This window comes from Peromyscus eremicus, chromosome 8a (genome assembly GCF_949786415.1).
Source record: "Peromyscus eremicus chromosome 8a, PerEre_H2_v1, whole genome shotgun sequence".
In the NCBI taxonomy this organism is placed as follows: Eukaryota; Metazoa; Chordata; class Mammalia; order Rodentia; family Cricetidae; genus Peromyscus; species Peromyscus eremicus.
Genome location: NC_081423.1, coordinates 101,818,909 through 101,837,475, shown reverse-complemented (window position 1 = coordinate 101,837,475; position 18,567 = coordinate 101,818,909). Strand labels below are relative to the sequence as shown.

At 44.1% G+C, this 18,567-nt stretch overlaps 1 protein-coding gene across 1 annotated transcript in view; it reads right to left on the bottom strand.

Moving 5' to 3' along the window:
- The window catches only part of Rptor (regulatory associated protein of MTOR complex 1), a 350,353-nt gene that overhangs the window by 196,847 nt on the left and 134,939 nt on the right, over positions 1–18,567 (bottom strand). Inside the window, exon 4 of the mRNA XM_059272251.1 lies at positions 2,399–2,557. Within this exon, the coding sequence (XP_059128234.1) occupies positions 2,399–2,557 (159 nt within the window). The remainder of the gene's footprint in view (positions 1–2,398; positions 2,558–18,567) is intronic.

Genomic DNA, 18,567 nt, shown 5'->3' with positions numbered 1-18,567 from the left:
TTAAAGTTAAGGAAAGCTGGTTAGAAATAAGCCAAGCTAGGGCTGAGCATTCATAAGAAAGAATAAAACTCCATGTGTATTTATTTGGGAGCTGGGTGGTGGGCCCCCAAAGAGCAAAGAGTAAAAAGTAAAAAACAACAACTACATTGGTCCCTAGCTGGTGGTGATGTTTTAGGAACCTGGGGATCTTGGGACTAGTTGAGTGACTTGTGGTCATTGGGGTAGGGCTTGAGGGTTATAGCTTGGTGCCATTTTTGGCCCTGGTTTGCTGCTTCTAGGTGGCACTATTTAACAAATAGTTGCTGAACACTTCAACTACCACAAGTCACCTGTTACCATGTCTCCCTGCCACGATGGCACAAACCAAAACAGGCATTAAGGAGATGGCTTGCTGCACAAGCATGTAGAGCTGAGCTCAGATTTCCGGCACTCATGTAAAAGCCAGGCACAGTGGTGCATATCTGTAACCCCAGCACTATGGGGCAGAAACTGCAAGATTCTGGAGGACTCCTGGCCAGGCAATCTAACCAAAACGGTGAGCCCTAGATTCAGAAAAGACCCTGTCTCAAAAAAATAAAAGGGAGTCACCGGGCGGTGGTGGCGCACGCCTTTAATCCCAGCACTCGGGAGGCAGAGCCAGGCGGATCTCTGTGAGTTCGAGGCCAGCCTGGGCTACCAAGTGAGTTCCAGGAAAGGCGCAAAGCTACACAGAGAAACCCTGTCTCGAAAAACCAAAAAAAAAAAAATAAAAAATAAAAATAAAAATAAATAAATAAAAGGGAGAGCAATTGAAGACACCCCACATTGACCTCTGACCTCCCACATGTACTCACATAAGACTATACAAAGCACACACTTACCCCAAATACAAATACACACACAAAAAATTATATGTACCTTTTTAGCACACACACACACACACACACACACACACACACACACACACACAGAGTAAAATAAACCCTTCCTTCCTGAAATGATCCTGTTTGCAGATATAAAAAATAAGAAGCTTGGATTCCTCTGTGCCCTCACGGCAATATGTAGAGAAGAAGGATGAGAAGGGCATGAGATTGTGGAGGGCACACAGGGCTCCCAAGTCTCCTTTCCCGAGTCCCCGGTGGTCCATAATAGCATATTCCTTTCAATTCTGCCTCTTTCCTAAATGGGCTAGCAAGACAGCTTAACAGGTTGCTGTCAAGCCTGACAGCCTGAGTTCAGTTCCCAGGACCCACATGCTAGAAGAAAAGAAGTGACTCCCAAAGTTGTCCTCTGACCTCAAATGTATGTTGTGGCATGTGTGTACCAGCCCCCCATGTATTTAGAATATACAATGTAAATGGAATCTATGAATAGAAATGGAAAGCTATTACAGGTGCTACCTAGACCATATAAGGGAGGCATGGCACTACCCCTGCAGAGGGAACTAACAGGGTCTTGTACTTCTGGCCCCTGTTCACTACACCTTTGGGGAAAGGGTCGAAAACCTACTCACAGGCCCCTTTGCAGTTTTACCAGATAACAGTTCAGGAACAACAGAATGGTGGACGTTAGCTGGAAGCTCTCTACCTGAAAGCATGTGAATGACCAGTGATATCCTTTGTATGTGTTTTTAATCTGCAGGAAGAATAATGAAGCAGCTTCTGCCATGAGGAAACATGTCATGGCTTATCTAATCCTGACACTAGAGAGTAGTTCAACTGAAATCTAAATTCACTTTTGCTGGAGCCGCCGTGCCCCCCCATCCCCCGCGCCCCCTGCCCCCCCCCAAAAAAAATCAAAGCTCAGAAGTTTAAGAGGCCATCACATACATCCAGAGCTACTGTCATGTAGAGCAGAGGAGTAAGAACAGGGTGGCAGGCTACTCTACCATAGAACGTGTAAAATGCATGTCTCAGTTCAGGAGGGGCAGAGGTATCCCTTCCTTCACCATCTAACCTCTGACTGAAGTTCTGACCTTCAGAAAGGCTGAGGTGGCCCAAGTGGCAGCTGGACATCAGCTCTTTAGAATACTCCGAATACTTTCATTTTCTAAGAAATTGCTGGTTCTCTGACACTCAGGAACCAGAGAAACACTGCCACAGTTCACACTGGAAAGACTGTACATGAGGGCCACTCACAGCTGTGAGCATCTCCCCACTTACTGGGGACAAAACACACACACATGCAGCCTTATGATTCTTTTGTCAATACATCCTCCCAAAGAAATGACTCCTGTGCCTGATCATCCTCAACCAGGTACCCTGGCTGCTGGACTGGTGCATGCCATGTGTCACTCTTCTCCAAAGGCTGGATGGATCAAACACCCAGGATTCAGCCAAGGATACACAGGAGACCTCAGGTAACACCCAAGCTGACAAGCCTTCTGGGGAAGCAGAGTGGAGGCGGAGGGCAGGCCCACCTTGTTGAAGACCCAGACTTCTCCATTCACGGTAGGCCTGGGCACCCCATGACCGTTATAGTGGAAGAGGACCCGCTCCTCCTTGGCATTCCGGCGCAGGGACGTGCAGAGTTTCTTGACTTCATCCACAGTGGGATCGAGGCTCTGTTTGTACCGAGCCTGTGGTGGAAAAAGAAAGGAGATACTTGTCACCTTCAGGGAACAGCTATGGGCCTTGCACACGTGGCTCCAAGCTTTTGCATTAAAAAATGTGAAGAGAGTATGATCATATGGTATGTTTTTACTAGGAACAACTATAACATTGGACATGAATTAAAGACAGCCTGTCCCATGTTGATAGAAGTCAAACAGAAGGGACTGCTCTGAAAACCTTCTTAGACCATGGAGCATAGAGAATTTATTCAAACAAGGGCCTGCAGCATCCACAGCAGCAATGGCAAAGTTATAAAGAGATGGAAGCGGTGTCTGACTCCACACAGTCCTCCTCTACTGTCCAGTGGACACTGAATGCCTAGGGATGAGGCCCTGAAATGAACACCGGAGTATTTACACACACAAACAACAAACAGACAGGACTAAGAAAATCCCAGTAACAAAACAGGCTAAACAGGTGAGAACTAGCTCAGGAGGAACCTGTGGAACCTCACTGTGGAAACTGGCCAGCACGCCAGAGAAACATAGAGACGTTGGACTTGAACTTACCTCAGCAGACACTATATGTCTCTCCAGAGCCAGTCCCATATTCAGTACAACCCAGGAAGCATCTAGCAAGGTATTTATGAAAGTAAACAAGCTTCTATGGGAACCCACACAGAAGAAAGAAAAGACGTGCAAGGGAAACTATAAACAGGAAAGGGAAAACCCACAGTCGGTGTGGTAAAGCCTCCCCAGATACCTGGAATCCTGCAGCGTATCTAATTAAGATAATAAGGCTGGGGCTCAAGACCCCAGACCAGGGAACCACAACACAGAGATGCCAGAGTTAGAGCCACACACACCTGAGCTTCCAGGACCAGAGCTGACAGTTAAAATGTTCTGAAAGCTGATTTGTTAAAACTTGGGCTAACTTGCACATGAATTGAGTTTGGGACAGGGCAGAGATGAGTCTGGTAATGTACTGAGGATGCTGAAGCCAAAGATGGGGACCAGAGTCTCTGGTTCCCTTCCACTTATTCTGTGCCTTACACTTAACTTTTTTTTAATGGCAAATTCCCAGTAGAGGATGAAAGATCAGAGCCTGGTGTGGTAGAGGGTCATTACAGGCCTGGAACACACCAAATAACTACAAGCACCAGGGCCAGTTCTCTAAACCATGGCAGAACCTCCTGGGAAAACAGTGAGAGGTTTTGCCTGTAGGTGTACATTATGATCTGATCTTAAAAAGTAATGTGTATGTTTCCATATAATGTAGTTCAGTAAACTTGCATTGTTTGATTTTTAAAAAGAAATAACACAATGAATAGCAATACCTCTGGCAGCACTTTTATTGTTTAGGATAAGTTTTGATTATCCTGGGTCCTGGTGTTTCCATATAAATTTTGAAATTGTCTTGTCAATCTCTGTGAAGAATTGCACTGGAATTTTGATGGGGATTGCACTAAATCTGTAGATCGCTTTTGGCAGGATGGCCATTTTTACGATATTAATCCTACCAATATGTTGGCACGGGAGGTCCCTCCATTTTCTGGTAAATTCTTCAATTTCTTTCTTCAGTGTCTTACAGTTTCCATTGCACAAGTTAGATTTTTGTTTCTTGGTTAGATGTAGTCCAAGGACTGGGTTTTGTTTGTTTGTTTTAATCTATGGTGGATGAGATTGTTTCCTTGATTTCTTTCCTAGTATGTTTGTTCTTGGTACATAGAAAGGCTACTGAGTTTTTTGTATTAATTTTGTATCCTGCTACTTTGCTGTCACTCTTGGTTACCTTCTAGAACAATAGTTAAGACCCTATAGCTGAAGATACAACACTTAAATCACAGAACATGGAGAAATCAAGGTGGCTGCTTCCTCCCCGCTGTCTGGCATTGATAGTGGAAAAGTGCTACTACTAAAGGACACAGAAAGTCATCAACAGTCTTACGCAGCTGCGAGCCCTGTAAGCCACAAGAGCAACTCACCTGGCAAGACATGCAGTGGTACAATAGTGCCATGAGTGCTAGATTTATGAGTGTTATGTTTTTGATTGGATTTAAAATCCACTCTATAAGACAAAAACCATGTTTGGTACCATTAATTGGGCCAAAACCCCATGGCTGGCTAGGTCATGGGTCCTATTGAAGAGCCTAATATTATTCTGCTAAAGGACATATAACAAACTGCTCTGTAAGTTCTTATCTTTATACCTATAGATTAGTGCATTTTAACTGTCATCAGAGAAGTTTCATTTTGCAATAGATAGCAATTAATATAGAGACCCAGACTCAGTCAGTGTTAAGAGAATCAGAGACTGAGGAGTGCTCAGCTCCAAGTGGAACATCTATATCACATTTCCCTCTCTCCAAGGCTCAAGGGTCATTGAAAAGAAAATCTTAAGAAGCACAAGAAGTAGCTATCTGAAGCAAAATATATTTGCTGGACGTGACAATGAAGGTGCACATGTAAGCTCACAGGGATTAGGGCTGCAGGACAAGACCTACACAGGATCAGGCCAGCCAAAGTCACAGCATGGAGGGGAAGAAGTTCAAGTCCCACCTCTATCTGAGGAGCTCTGGGCTGATTGATGGCTGATAGGAAATAGAGAGTCTGTTTCCTTCAGGGATGTAAGCCAAGAGGCTACCATTCTCAAACTCATGTATATACAAGCAGCACCAACTGGACTCAGTAAATATTTAAGGGGGAAAAAAAGCTGAAAGGGAAAGGTAGTGGGAGGGAGCAGGGAAGGAACTGGACTGAAAGGAATGGTAGGAGGCAGATTTGATTAAAATACATTATATGCATGTATACATGAATATAATGATAAGAGTTGTGCATTCTGGTTCGCATCTTGATCTCACTACTCAGAAGACTCAGGTAAGGGGAACTCAAGTTCAAGGCCAGCCTGGGTTATACAAGACCCTGCCTCAAAACTAACAAACAATCAAACAAACAAATAATAACAAAAAATACAGACGAAATAAAGACTATGCCTTAACATGACTTGAGAAAGACACAGCACACGTATGGAATATGAACAGACAAGGGAACCATAAATGACATCCAGGGTCTTTGTGGATAAGGATGTGACTACGAGCCAGGGTCAGTCAGCACCCACTTAGAGAAGAGTAGAAAGGGCGATAGGGGTTAGAACAGAAAGGGGAGGCAGTGCCAAAAGGCCAGGAAACACCCTGTGAAAGTTCTGAAGGTCACCTAGCCTTTGGCAAGAAAAGGTTACACATAAAGGAAACAGCAGAAAATAGAGTCCACCCCACACATACTGATAACCACGTTTGACCTCTTCTATCTCTGTCTGTGAGAACTACAAGTTAAGAAACAGACAACCTTCTGAGAAGTGGTTGTGGGCATTGTGGAACACTGCTCATCTGCTCCCTCCAAGGAAAAGTCACAGCTATTGCCTTTAGAGACAGTGGAAAGATGCTCATGGAAGTAGAGGTGATTCACTAAATACAAAGTCCCTCTCCGACTCTAATGTGGAGTCTCTGGAGAATGTGTAGACGTGAACAGAGGCACCAAGTAAAACCACCTGACAGTGAAAGGACCAGATGGCAGGCTCTGAACCTGAGAAGTACTGCAAGAAAAGTACCTTGCAGTTTGCTACGGGCCGCAGGAGTGTATCATAAGAACTCAGCTGGTTATGGCAAAGTCACTACCTGAAGGGATCAAGGAATTCCTTCAGAGGAAGCCAAATTCCAAGGAGCTTTTGGTGTTATTTGGCTTATCATATATCAGCTGTCTTCTCTTATGAAATTCATGTGTGCCTTCATAGTTTTCCCAATTGATTTTTCCCTAAGAAGGGCTAACAGTGTGGACTGATCACTCTCTAGACATACACATTCCAGGTATTTGGAGAACAGCCTCAGAAAAGGCTTCCTTCCCTCCAGCCCATCCGTTTCTCCCCTTTCAGCACTGGAATCAGATATCTCCCTTAGCCACTTTCAAGGACTAACAGAAAATAACAGTCCAGACCACCACATGCTAGTCTCCTGATTTAAGGTAAATTCCACAAGGAGACACTGCCTAGGTCAGGTTTACAAAATTTAGCTCGGACCCTCCTTTCTTAAAACCTTACCAACTTTTTGGACCCCTAACTTCTTACCTAACCACTTCTTGGAATGTAGACTGAGCACATAGATCCCCTTTCTCATGTACAACCAGTCATTAGCACTCAGTTGACCTCCTCTTTTACCACTCCCATTCTAGATTGTAAAAGAAAGCCTAGTGGTCACTGCCTGAGGAAAATTCTTATCTACCTTTATAATCCCGGAGAATTCAAGTATGGTGACCTTGCTTGACCAGGGGATTGCTATTGTTGGGTTTATAACTGGACTCCTGAGAGACTTGGGGAGAACTTAGAGACGGAGGAGAACGGAGAGGGATAAGGAGGATTTTGACCAGAGAAACATGTGGACGAGATGGAAGATGAGGAAGAGCCAGATGGGGAAGTACTAGCTGGGTAAGAACGAGATGAAAAGAACCTAGATGAGGCAGAATTAAGATGAGAGAATTAAGATAGAACTTAGAGGGAGCAGTAGATGAATATAGAGAGAGATCAAGCAAGAAAGGAGCTAGGCACGAGAATAGAACTGAAGCTGTGCATATAGGATGTTATGACAGAGGAATTAAAGCAAGTAGACTTAAGAGCTTGGTGTGCTGAGATTCTGCTTCCCAAAAATAGTCCTCACCATTCGTGTAGTTCTCTCTCCTGAGCCCCTGGAATATATAATATTAAGGCTGGTCCTGCTAATATTATACAAGAGGAGTTTCTGAGGTGAGAATCCACCAGCACCTCACTAACTTACACAGTCTTTCCAAGAATGTTTAGCAGAATACTTCTGTCAGTGTGGAACCAAGATGGAGGCTGAAGTCACTATTGCAGATGACTAAGTCAACTATTTTCATAAGTTGATTTAATCAGTTGTTAAAGAGAGAAATAAACAAACTGACAGCTCAGGGTGTCATGCCAGTATATGACAGCTTTAGAGAACAGAGACTTACAAGGTCCCTCGACGTGCCCTAAGTCCTCTGTACCTGAAAGTGCATTAGAGCCCCACACACAACACTTGGCAGGGCTATTTGCAGGGCTGGGCAATCTGGGGAACCTGCCCCAAGGTGGCAGGGTCAGAGTCCAGCAAAGTGGAACCTCTCTCAAGACCAGAATGTAGCTCATAAAACAAAAGGAGACAGCATCATTAGGGCCTGCAGGAAAGCTAAGACACAGTGCAAGGTCCCAAGACCATGCTCAATTATCTGTAATCCACATGGAGGCAACAATGAAACAAGGCTTAAGCCCCTACAGGAAGAGGTACTCAGAGAAGCACAGTGTGGAGGACAGGGATGCTGATGTAGGCCTAGGCAGGCGGCCATCACTGCCTGGGAGACCTTCAGCCACATCTCTCTGTATGTTTGGTATTACGAGCTGCAGGACTATAATAAGAATTCAGCTGCACATGATAAAACTATACCTGGAAAAACCAAGGCATTCTTCCAGAGGACTAAGGCAAATCTCAAGGAGTATTTGGTGTTACTTGGCTGTTATCAGCTGTTTTCCTGCTATAAATTTCATGTGCACTCATAACTTCCCCAAGAACTTTTAACAGTATATTTTATCTGAAATTCTTCTTGAGATCCTGGGCCTAGGAGACAAGGGAATTTTGGTACATAGCTTTGTTTCTTGTGCAAATGAAGCTCAGACCCTCCTTTCTCTCACAGCCCAAATGGTATTGCAGAGCAACTGACTCAGAACAAAAGCGGGTTTTGCATACCAGATGCAGTGTAGCTATAAGGCAGGTTTCCTAGCTCCAAGCAGAGTTACCTGCCCTGCTAGTATATGGCAGCATAGGAAAATAGAGGCAGTTTTATTTTAGTGACTATATAGACTTTTCCTAACCACCTATAAGATTGTAGTTTGAGCACATTTATGATAGACTCATAACGTTTCACCTAACCATTTATAAGAATATATTATGAGCACATAAATTCCCTTTCCGACTTATTCCAGGCCTTATCTGACCCCATCTCCTCTAGTCACTTCTTTTTTTGGGTTGCAAATGAAGCTGGCTACCACAGCTCTTGTAGGGACCGTGGAAGCTTTGCACTGTATTGTAAGAGTCAGGCTGCTGGTAAGGGGGAGACCATTCTGGGAGAGGAACAGGAAGGAACCAAGATGGAGAAGAACGAGGATGAGGATGAGGATGGAAACAGAAAAGAGTTGGAGTTATGAGAGGACAGGAGAAGAAGGGACAGAGAGGAGATAAGTGTAAGTACGGAATTGAAGCTGGGTAGATAGAATTTAATCTCAGAGGAATAAAGTGGAGAGGCGTAAGAGCTTATTGTACTTAGATTCCTTTCCCTCAGAATATTCTCGCCTTTAGTAACGTCTCTTCTGGGCCCCTGGAAATGAAACTAAAGAGGCTGTACTTCAATAATTTCTGAAAGTTTAAAATAGCCTGCTCTGGGCCTGGCCTCTCTGTAGAAGGTAATGTCTGAGGAACTTTCCATTGCTCACTATCCACTTGTGTACAAAGGTTTAAATGAAACTACAAACTGTGGGGCCAGCACTGTTAGGATTCTGCCCCTACTCCAGCTGCGTGACCAAACATGCACAGTTCAGGAGCTAAGCAAGGGGTCTTGCATCTTACGTAATCAGTTTGCAGTGGTCATTACGTACACGCTGTGTGGTCACACAATCTGGGCATGCATGGCGAAGCTCTGTAAGCCCACCTGAAGGAACCCGTAAAAAGCCGGACACAGACTCCCCCTACTCTTTCTGTTCTCTCCTGCCCCCACTATCTCTATCTCTCTTTTCCTCTCTCTGCACGTGTTTCTTTCCCAGGCCTGGTTCTTTTGTCCGTCCGTCCGTCTGTCCTCCACCCTCTCACCCTGAAAGCTCTGACATTGGGTTTTGTCGTAGCTCGTGACCTTTCCACAAGGTAACCAGCGCTGCTTATCATTTTTAACATTGGCGCTGTGACGAGACAGGCTCTTCTGGCACTCTGTGCCCAGGGCTCTGCGTCTGAAATCCTGTACTGTGGTTTAATGGACCTGTGACTGCCCACTCTGCTTTATTTTCCCAACTGCCGGACCGTTCTGCACACCACACCTGCTAACCAGATTGGTGAGTTTTTCCCTTTCCAATCCCCCACCATTTCCTGCGACTGCAGCCTAAGATATATTCCTTGCACCAGACCCCCGGGGGGTCCTTGGTTGCATACCACTACATATTCTCTCTTGACGAAGTATTGAATGGTGTCTGGACTCCCAGGAAATCCTCCAGTACATAGGCCGAGTCCTTGACCTTATCATGACGGCAGTTCAAGTAATTTGTGCTGTTAATGCCGATCCACAGACTGCCTACTTTCAAGGACGCTTGACATAGGAGCCTGGGATTCCCATTTGTTATTTTAATTTTTTATTTTTTTCTCTCTCAGCTGCAGCCATGGGACATAGGGCTTCCTCCTTGTGGTTCCTCTCCTCTGTCAAATGCCTTAAATATCCCCAGATGCCAGTAAATCTGGCTGCGTAACGGCTGCTTCAACCCTGCTATTTCACTCGAATTATCTGACTTCTGCCAGCGAACAGGGTTTAGAGCTTAGGTAAAAGCCTAAGCTCTAAACCCTCTTTCTGATTCTCTCTTTCCTGACCATGTACATTCCTGAACCTAAGGAATCTCTGACTCCAAAGAATCTTATCTTTTTTTTTTTTTAATTTATTTTTATTTCACGTACATTGGTGTTTTGCCGTGGGTGTTGGGTCTCAGGAACTGGAGTTACAGACAGTTGTAAGCTGCCATGTGGGTGCTGGGAATTGAACCAGGGTCCTCTGGAAGAGCAGCTCTTAACCAGTAAGCCATCTCTCCAGCCCCAAGAATCTTATCTGTTCTCTGCTCTGTTCTCCTGTACCAGGCGGCCGCTAAGCATAGACAGGTCTGGAAGCATGCTAGGATGCATGCAAATAAATTTACGATCAGTTTACAACATGCCTCCTGGGGGATCTTCCTAAAGCTGTCCTCAAGCCAGCAAACTATCAAAAACAAAAACAAAAACAAAAAAATCTGTCTCTTATTTCCCAGAGCTCCCTGACATTAGGGCTAAAACTTAAGCATCTGGAGAGCAAGGCTCCCGACCCCACAGGCAGAAGTTTCAGCTGTGGCATTTAAGGTGTGCCATGGGAGAGATGAAAAAGCTATGAACAAAACTGCCAAATGCTGGCACACGCTGTATGACCAGCTCCCCAAAAGCCACCAGGTCCCTGTTTTAAGTGCAGGAAAGAAGGCTACACAGGTTAGTGCACAGCCTGCTGGGCCATCAATTGAGCCTTGTTCAAAGTGCCACCTAGAGAGATAACTGATCAGCTGACTGCCCCTGAGCAATGAGTGGCATGGGGACAAACAAAGACCTCCAGGAGACCTCCTAGGCTTGGCCACAGGCTCACAGGGAACCCAGGATGCAACATGGAGACTCTGTTTCCTTCCTGTTGGACACCAAGCCACTTAATCAGTCCTGAGGGAGTTTTAGGATCCCACCTCTCCTCATTTCTCTATTGTCGGGGTAGAGGGACAGCCTTACCCAACTCACCAGACTTAATTGTACTTTCAGGGTTACTTAATGGGAAAAGATTTCTCAGCTAAGGTAGGAGCTTTCATTTCATTTGCTCCCTCCACGTGCCTCACTCCAGACCGGTCAGCAGTGCTTCTCGTGCAGAGTGACACAGACAGGACCTTGCTCTCTCTCAAGTTCCAGAGGACACCAGGATCCACTGCCTTGTCACCAATTCCAGAAGAATGAGGTCTCACCTCACAAGCTTTTCCCTTCCCAGTTCCTTCTTCTGATTAACTACTCAGCTAATTGTTACAGGATCACCATAGAGCTGGAATCCAAGGACCATCAAATATATACCCAGATGGTAAAGGAACAGTAATAGATAAAAGGTATTTATTTACACCCCTGTCTCCTGGATGCTAAACTAATAAAGGAAACAGGTACCTTAAAATAATCTGTCTCTGATAAAACTTATCTCAGGTAAGAATTAAGAACATGTTCCAATCCCCCTCTCTCTCATTAATATTAACCAGCAGAGTACTAAACCCTACAATGGTCACCAGCCCAAGACTTTAATTTTCTCATAGCTGATTCTTAATATGTTCAAAATTTTTCCCAAGCACCAGAAACCAGTTTAAACCCATTCGACAGGTTGGATCTACTTCAAGATAAGTGCCAAACCCAAACTTTCCTGGTCTTGAGACCCGCTCTATCACCCTGGTGAAACCCACAGAGGAAAAAATAAAAATAATAATTCTTTCTTCTAAGCTTTTCTCTGTCTCACCAGCATCCTGTTAGACACGAGTGGCCAGAGTGCCAAGCCAAGAAAGATGGACAGCTCCGAGGCAGCAGACCACAGCCCACCATCCCAGGATACCTGTTTACCTCGGAAGCCCCCTTCCTTACCACCCTAAGAGTCAACAGACACCCACCAAGTCAGCTGGAAGCAGTTTTTCTGGGAGAAACCACACCCCTATTCCTGTTCACCCACTTTTTTAATAATAAGCAAAAAGTCTAGAATGTTAGGATTCTGCCCTCACTCCAGCTGCATGGCCACACATGCACAGTACAGGAACTAAGCAAGGGGTCTTGTGTCTTATGTCATTAGTGCACACTGGTGTGCACATGTATGTGCAGCATGGTCATGCAATCTGCGCATGCGTGGCGTAGCTCTGAAGTCCACCTGCGGGAACCCTTAAAAGGCCGGACACAGACCCCTCCCCCTCCTCTCTCTCTATTCTCTCCTGCCCCCACTATCTCTCTTTCTCTTTCTTTCTCTTTCTCTCTCTCTGTTCTCTGTACATACATCTCTCCCAGGCCTGGTTCTTTTGTCCCCCTCCACCAATAAAGCTCTGATACTGGGTTTTGTCATGGCTCATGACCTTTCCACACGGTAACCAGCACCGCTTATCATTATTAACAAGCACTACTTATAATTCAGTATGTGCCCTTTAGTACAGGGTGTATACTTGTCCTCTCTACAGCCTGATGACACACTTCAAATAGGTTGTTCAGTGACACCAGAATGTTAGTGACATTAATTATTGTAATTAGTAAAGGAACAAGTCAAAATGATGAAATGCTATCTGACATCAAAGTGACATAAGTGAATGTCAACACAACTCTGTAAAGTGCTATGGGAAACAGCACTTGGTTACTGGGCAGTGTAGAGTCCATCAGGCCTTCATGCTGCTTGACTGCAAGCCTTCACCTTAGAAGATCGGAAAGGGGCTAGAGTACAATGGTAGAGCCAGTGTTTACCAAGCACGGCCTCCACTCTCAGAAGAGTTAAGAATGGTAGAGTCACCCTTGGCTTGTCATTGAGTTTCTTTGTGTGCTGAGTGACACTGCTTAGGACACAAACTTTGAATTCTGAACACTGTTGTGGGATATTTTGATCAGACATTCCTGAGATTGCCAATAAAGTTTACCTAGAATCAGAGGGCAGAGCTAGCTACTAGCTGACCAGAATCAGTCATAGAGGTTTTGAAGGACCCAGAACACATAGAAAGACACAGGAAGTAGTAGGGAAGGGTTAGAAAGATTTGCAGTCTTTTGGATTGAAGAAGGAGAGAAAGAAGAGTGGTTGCTTCTCTGCCACTTCTCTGATCAATAAGGTTTTAACTCCATATCTGACTCCCGAGTTTTTATTAATAATAAAAATAATTTAGCTAGTCATTACATTTGGCACCCAACATCCAGCATGTGAATCCACATAGAGTCTGAAAAAGCTGAAAAAAAAGTTCCAAGTAGGCTCAGTGCTCACAGTGTACAGAGGCATGGCTCTCTTAAGAGGCCCTACTACTGAGCACTTGAAAGGGGTTTATGAGCAGCAGCTGGCACATCACTCAGTGGAGGGAGACTAGGTAGAAACACCTACTGCAACATAGACCCAGAAATTTCCCAGAGTTGGGCAGGTAGACCAGCTCCAGGCTGGGCTGCAGGCATGAGACTCTGCACTCACCGACCCCAAGGGTGTGGGGCCAACTACCAGGCCATGCACTAAGTGGAGCCACACAGCAGAGGGCCTAGGCATGTGCTTAAATGCTGAAAAAAGAAAAGAAAATGGGTATAGACATTCGTAGAAAAATAGTTTAAAAATAATAGTAAAGTCTTTAAAGAAAGAACAAAGTAATATAAAAAGAATAAGCCATGTAAAGATGGGAAAAACATAGGACATCTGAATCTTGTATGGTCTTTGGTGGACTTTGAATTTTTTAAATGCTAATAAACAAAAAACAATAGCTGCTGACAGACACGGGAAACTGCTAAATCACACCAACCTATATATTTTAAAACTGTTCTTAACTTCACAACGAAAGTCAGAAAATATGTTGTGTGGGGGAGAGGTTTTGCTTTTGTTTCCACAAGAAACAAAAAACTATGGATTTCTTCAAAATTAATAAAAGCCAGATTTGACTGGAAGAGACCTCTTGAAAATCTTGGTTACAGACATGAAGAAACAAAACCAAGAGAAAGTACAAAACAGGTGATGTATATGTATATGTACATGGAAAAAGCTGAAACTGGATAAGATATGAAAAATCTTGTTGGCTAGAGAATCCTCATGACTTATTATTACATGCCATCCTTTCATATGGCATGGATAGAGGTTTGGTTATACAGTCTAACAGACTTATAAAGTTGACAGATGCCTTTTACATACTCAAACATAGAACAAAAAAATCATCTTTAGCTGACTTGTGCACGCCACATATTCCATACTTGTGTTAGTGCAGATATAAATGTTACCTTTAAAAGTTTGTGTGTTTTCAGAAAAAAAAGGACCAGACATCAATGAAGACAAGCCCAGATGATCCAGCCTCGCAGAATGCCTCTGTTGCAGTTTCCTCAAAATTCTGCATCCAGAACAACTACAAAGCTGCTAGCTGAGGTGATCCAGCCTTACACACTACTCCAGCCAGGATAAGTTCTGCACTTTCCTCTCATACAGAGAATGGACAAAAAATAATACAGCTAGGTCTCCTAGGACTTGACCATTATCCCAATTTTCTCAGGGTTCCCTAAAGATGCTGTTGGCCCCAGACATCATGAAGCAGTCTAGAGACACAATGCCCACATTCCTAAGAGGTGGGGTGGGTGGTTTTTGGTCATTCAGTGGGTTATGGATGTTTGTCATTGTTTAGGGGAGTTGGTTGAAAACTATTACTGGTGATGGTGAGGGAGGAAACTAATCAAGGGAGGTTGGATTCAAAGATCTCTTCCTGAAAAAACAAAGGGTGATATAGTATCTTGATACAAATTTAAGGTTATTTTTGTTTGAACATACTGTATATATGTTTCTACTCTTGTTTAAGGTATTGTACCTATGGAGCTCATTTAAAAATGAAAAGTACCGGGCATGGTGGTGCATGGCTTTAATCGCGGTACTCGGGAGGCAGAGGCAGGCAGATCTCTATGAGTTTGAGGCCAGCCTGGGCTACAAAGAGAGTTCTAGGACAGCCAGTGGTACACAGAGAAACTCTATCTCAAAAAAAAAAAAAAGGGGGAGGGGGGTAATGTAGCTAGAGTTTTCCTGCCTGGCCCACAGTCAGGGCAAATCTCTCTCACCTGCCAGTCCCACAGCCGTTCAAACCCGACCAAGTAAACACAGAGACTTATATTGCTTACAAACTGTATGGCCGTGGCAGGCTTCTTGCTAACTGTTCTTACAGCTTAAATTAATCCATTTTTATAAATCTATACCTTGCCACATGGCTCGTGGCTTACCGGCATCTTCACAAGCTGTTTGTCATCATGGCGGCTGGCAGTGTCTCTCTGACTCAGCCTTCCACTTCCCAGCTTTATTCTCCTCCTTGTCCCACCTACACTTCCTGCCTAGCCAATGGCCAATCAGTGTTTTATTTATTGACTAATCAGCAACACATTTGCCATACAGAACATCCCACAGCAGGGTAATGTAAAGTTCTAGTCTTTGAAACTATTTAGGATAATTAAGAAGTGCAGGTTAGTAATTAGTCATCTATTAACAATCAAATTTGTGGCAATGTTACATATGTTTTCAAGGTCAAACAGATATATTTTATATAGACAGATGGTCTTCAAACTTCAGAGACCTACAGAATATGGCATTTAGGATGTTTTAATAAGATAAGGCTTTTCATGACTGTGAGACAAGTCTGCTCCTGACAGCACCAATCTAATTCAAAAAAGAATGATGGGAGGGAGGAAAAAAAAAAATAAAGATGATGGGCACTGAAGAACCTCCATATGGAGTTTGCTTTCAATGTGGCAAAGTTAACCACCGGGCAAGGAACTGCCCTTGCCTTGACTGCTGACAGCACACTATCCAAATTGGACAAGTAGGACACAAAGGAAGTCGACTACCAAACTTTGCCAAGACAAGGTAGGGCAGCCCTTCAAACTTTCCTTCTTTACAAAAAAGTCTGTTAGATATTCTAGGCCTGCCTGTAGGCTGATGACGGATACTCCAATGTTGCAGAGGAACCTTGGGTGACTGAGGAGGCATCCAGATGTCTCTGTTGTTTCTATAGTTTTAGAAGTTGTTTCTCTGTACTTCCTGCTTACTCAGGTAATATTATATTCTTCTCAGGTCTATGGTAGGGCTGAAGACTAGGTAGTTATAGTTACACCTCACAAAAGAGGTGTAAAGTGCATAAGATTAAGAGACATAAAAGCTTAAGTTGTTTATTTAAGAAAATGTTTTGAGATCTAAAAAGATAATTTTGGGTTAGTAATTCAAATTAGGATAGAAAGTGAATTATTAGGTACAAAACTTTGGACTCATCAAGATAGGATGGATAATGGAGTACTTTATCTGAATTTGCCAAATGCAAATGGACTGGTCATTGTGAATTTAATTCTTATCTCATAATTGTTCTTATTGTACATAGTTTTACTGTATTAGAGTTAAAACTGGCTGTTCTTCCAGAAGTCCCGAGTTCAATTCTGATGCTCTCTTCTATATGCATATAGGCACATATGTAGACAGAGCACTCAAAACTCAAGAAAGACCTAACTAAATACATATACATACAGTGCCTTCAGAGGCCAGAAGAGGGTGTCAGATCTCCCTGGAACTGGAGTTATAGATGGTTTCAAGTTGCCATGTGGGTGCTGGGAACTGAACCTGGGTCCTCTGGCAGAGCAACCAGTGTTTCTACCTGCTCAGCCGTCTCTCCACCCGGGCTACATGCTCTCCAAAACTCTACCCAAACAAGAACATGCATTCTCAAACTAAAGTAAGTGTGAGGATGGTTAGACAGCTTCGAATGGCAGCCTCAGGAGACTGCTTCAGACTTACAGAACAAGAGGCCACCCCGTCTCACAGGTGTGGCTCCCACCTGCTATGCAAACACTAAGCACTGGACAAGGACTCTGTGCTAAGACCTGAATGAGCCCAAACACAGAGCTTCCTTTTGAGTCACTGTTGCTTTTTGGCCAAACTAAGTGCACACCACATCCCATTTTAGCAGAAGCTTGCTTCTGCTGTCTGTAATCAAAATAAATATGTATCTACATATGAGTGCATTTTAGGATGTCTCTCACAGCTAAGTAGACAGAAATGAAAGGTATTCAAAGAACATTTCACCTCAGAACTATAGCCTGGAGCAGAGCACAAGGGACCAGGCCATCCTCCAAGATGCCATCAGGGACTGCAGGGGGGTGTCTGGAGAATACTCAGAGCCAGGATAGCCATTTCCTACTTCCAGGAAGGCTCTTAGGGTTAGGATGACACAAGCAGGGAGCAGAGATATGGAAGAGCATGTTAGCTACCAAGAGTGTCTGGTCCCAGAGAAACTCAGGACAAATGGCTGAGTTGCCTGTTAGCACACCAAAGCTCATGCTGGCCTCAGGCTCTCTCAGCATCACAAGTACCTGTTACAGAATCCGTGCTGTTGCATTCTGGCCCCTCTCTGCTCTTCTCACCCAACCCCTACCCCTAAACCTCTCCAGCCCTGGGCCTTTGCTTCCCTTCCCCTAGCGTCCCTTTCCTATATATACCTGCCATTCCAGTCATATGCTCTCTTGGTCCTCAGCTCCTCTCTTGCTCTCCCCTCATGGCCCAATTCAGTCTACTATTTTCTCTCTCTGATCTGGACTCTTTTAGACCTCACAGCTACAATAAAACCCGTCTCCTCCTCAGCCATACTTAGAGCAGTCATGTCCCCATTGTGAGCACTCCAAGGTAAGGTTAAGGGAAAGGTTTTTGATGTACATATGAGGAGAATACAGCCAGAGACATCTGGAACGATCACACTGAACTGGGCCATCAGAGTGAGCGGACTGAAGGGGAGAGAGGAAGAAAAGAAATAGAAGAGGTGAGAGAGGAAGTGACTAAGAGATGAGCAGAGAAGAGAGAGAGGGAGAGAGAGGAGGGGGGAGAGAGAGAGAGGAGAGAGAGAAAGAGGGAGAGGGAGGGAGAGGGAGGGAGAGGGAGAGAGGAAGAGAGAGGGAGAGTGACAGGGTTATACAGGAAAAAGAAACTGTGGGAAGGGACTAGAAGCCCCTGGGCTAGAGAGGTTTAAGGGAAGGGTGTGGTGAAAAAAGCTAAGAGTGAAGGGTCCAGGAATATAGAAATATAAAATTATAAACTTAAGGAATGGAAATTGACAGCCATCAGCTTGGCTGGCAAAAAAAAAAAAAAAAAAAAAAAAAAGGATTAACCTTTAACTAGCCCCCTCTGTGTTTTATGATGGGCAGTTCTGTCAACAACCCAAATGGTAGTTTTCCTTTACTAAAGATTGTCCTTTGTAGTCCTGAGGTTAGCTGTTCTTCAATAACCCCCTACCACTTACTACCAAAACCAAAGATGGCTTTTAATGAGTTCTCCGTGACAACCTGCCTTGCATTGTTTTGTATTCCCCCCCCCATGGGAACCCAGCTATGTCAGGAGAAGTTGCAGGTTTGAACAAACATCAATTAACTGAGTCAGGAATGGCTACAGGGATATACAAGTATTGTTTAGCTAAAACTCCCTAAAACCTCATTAAT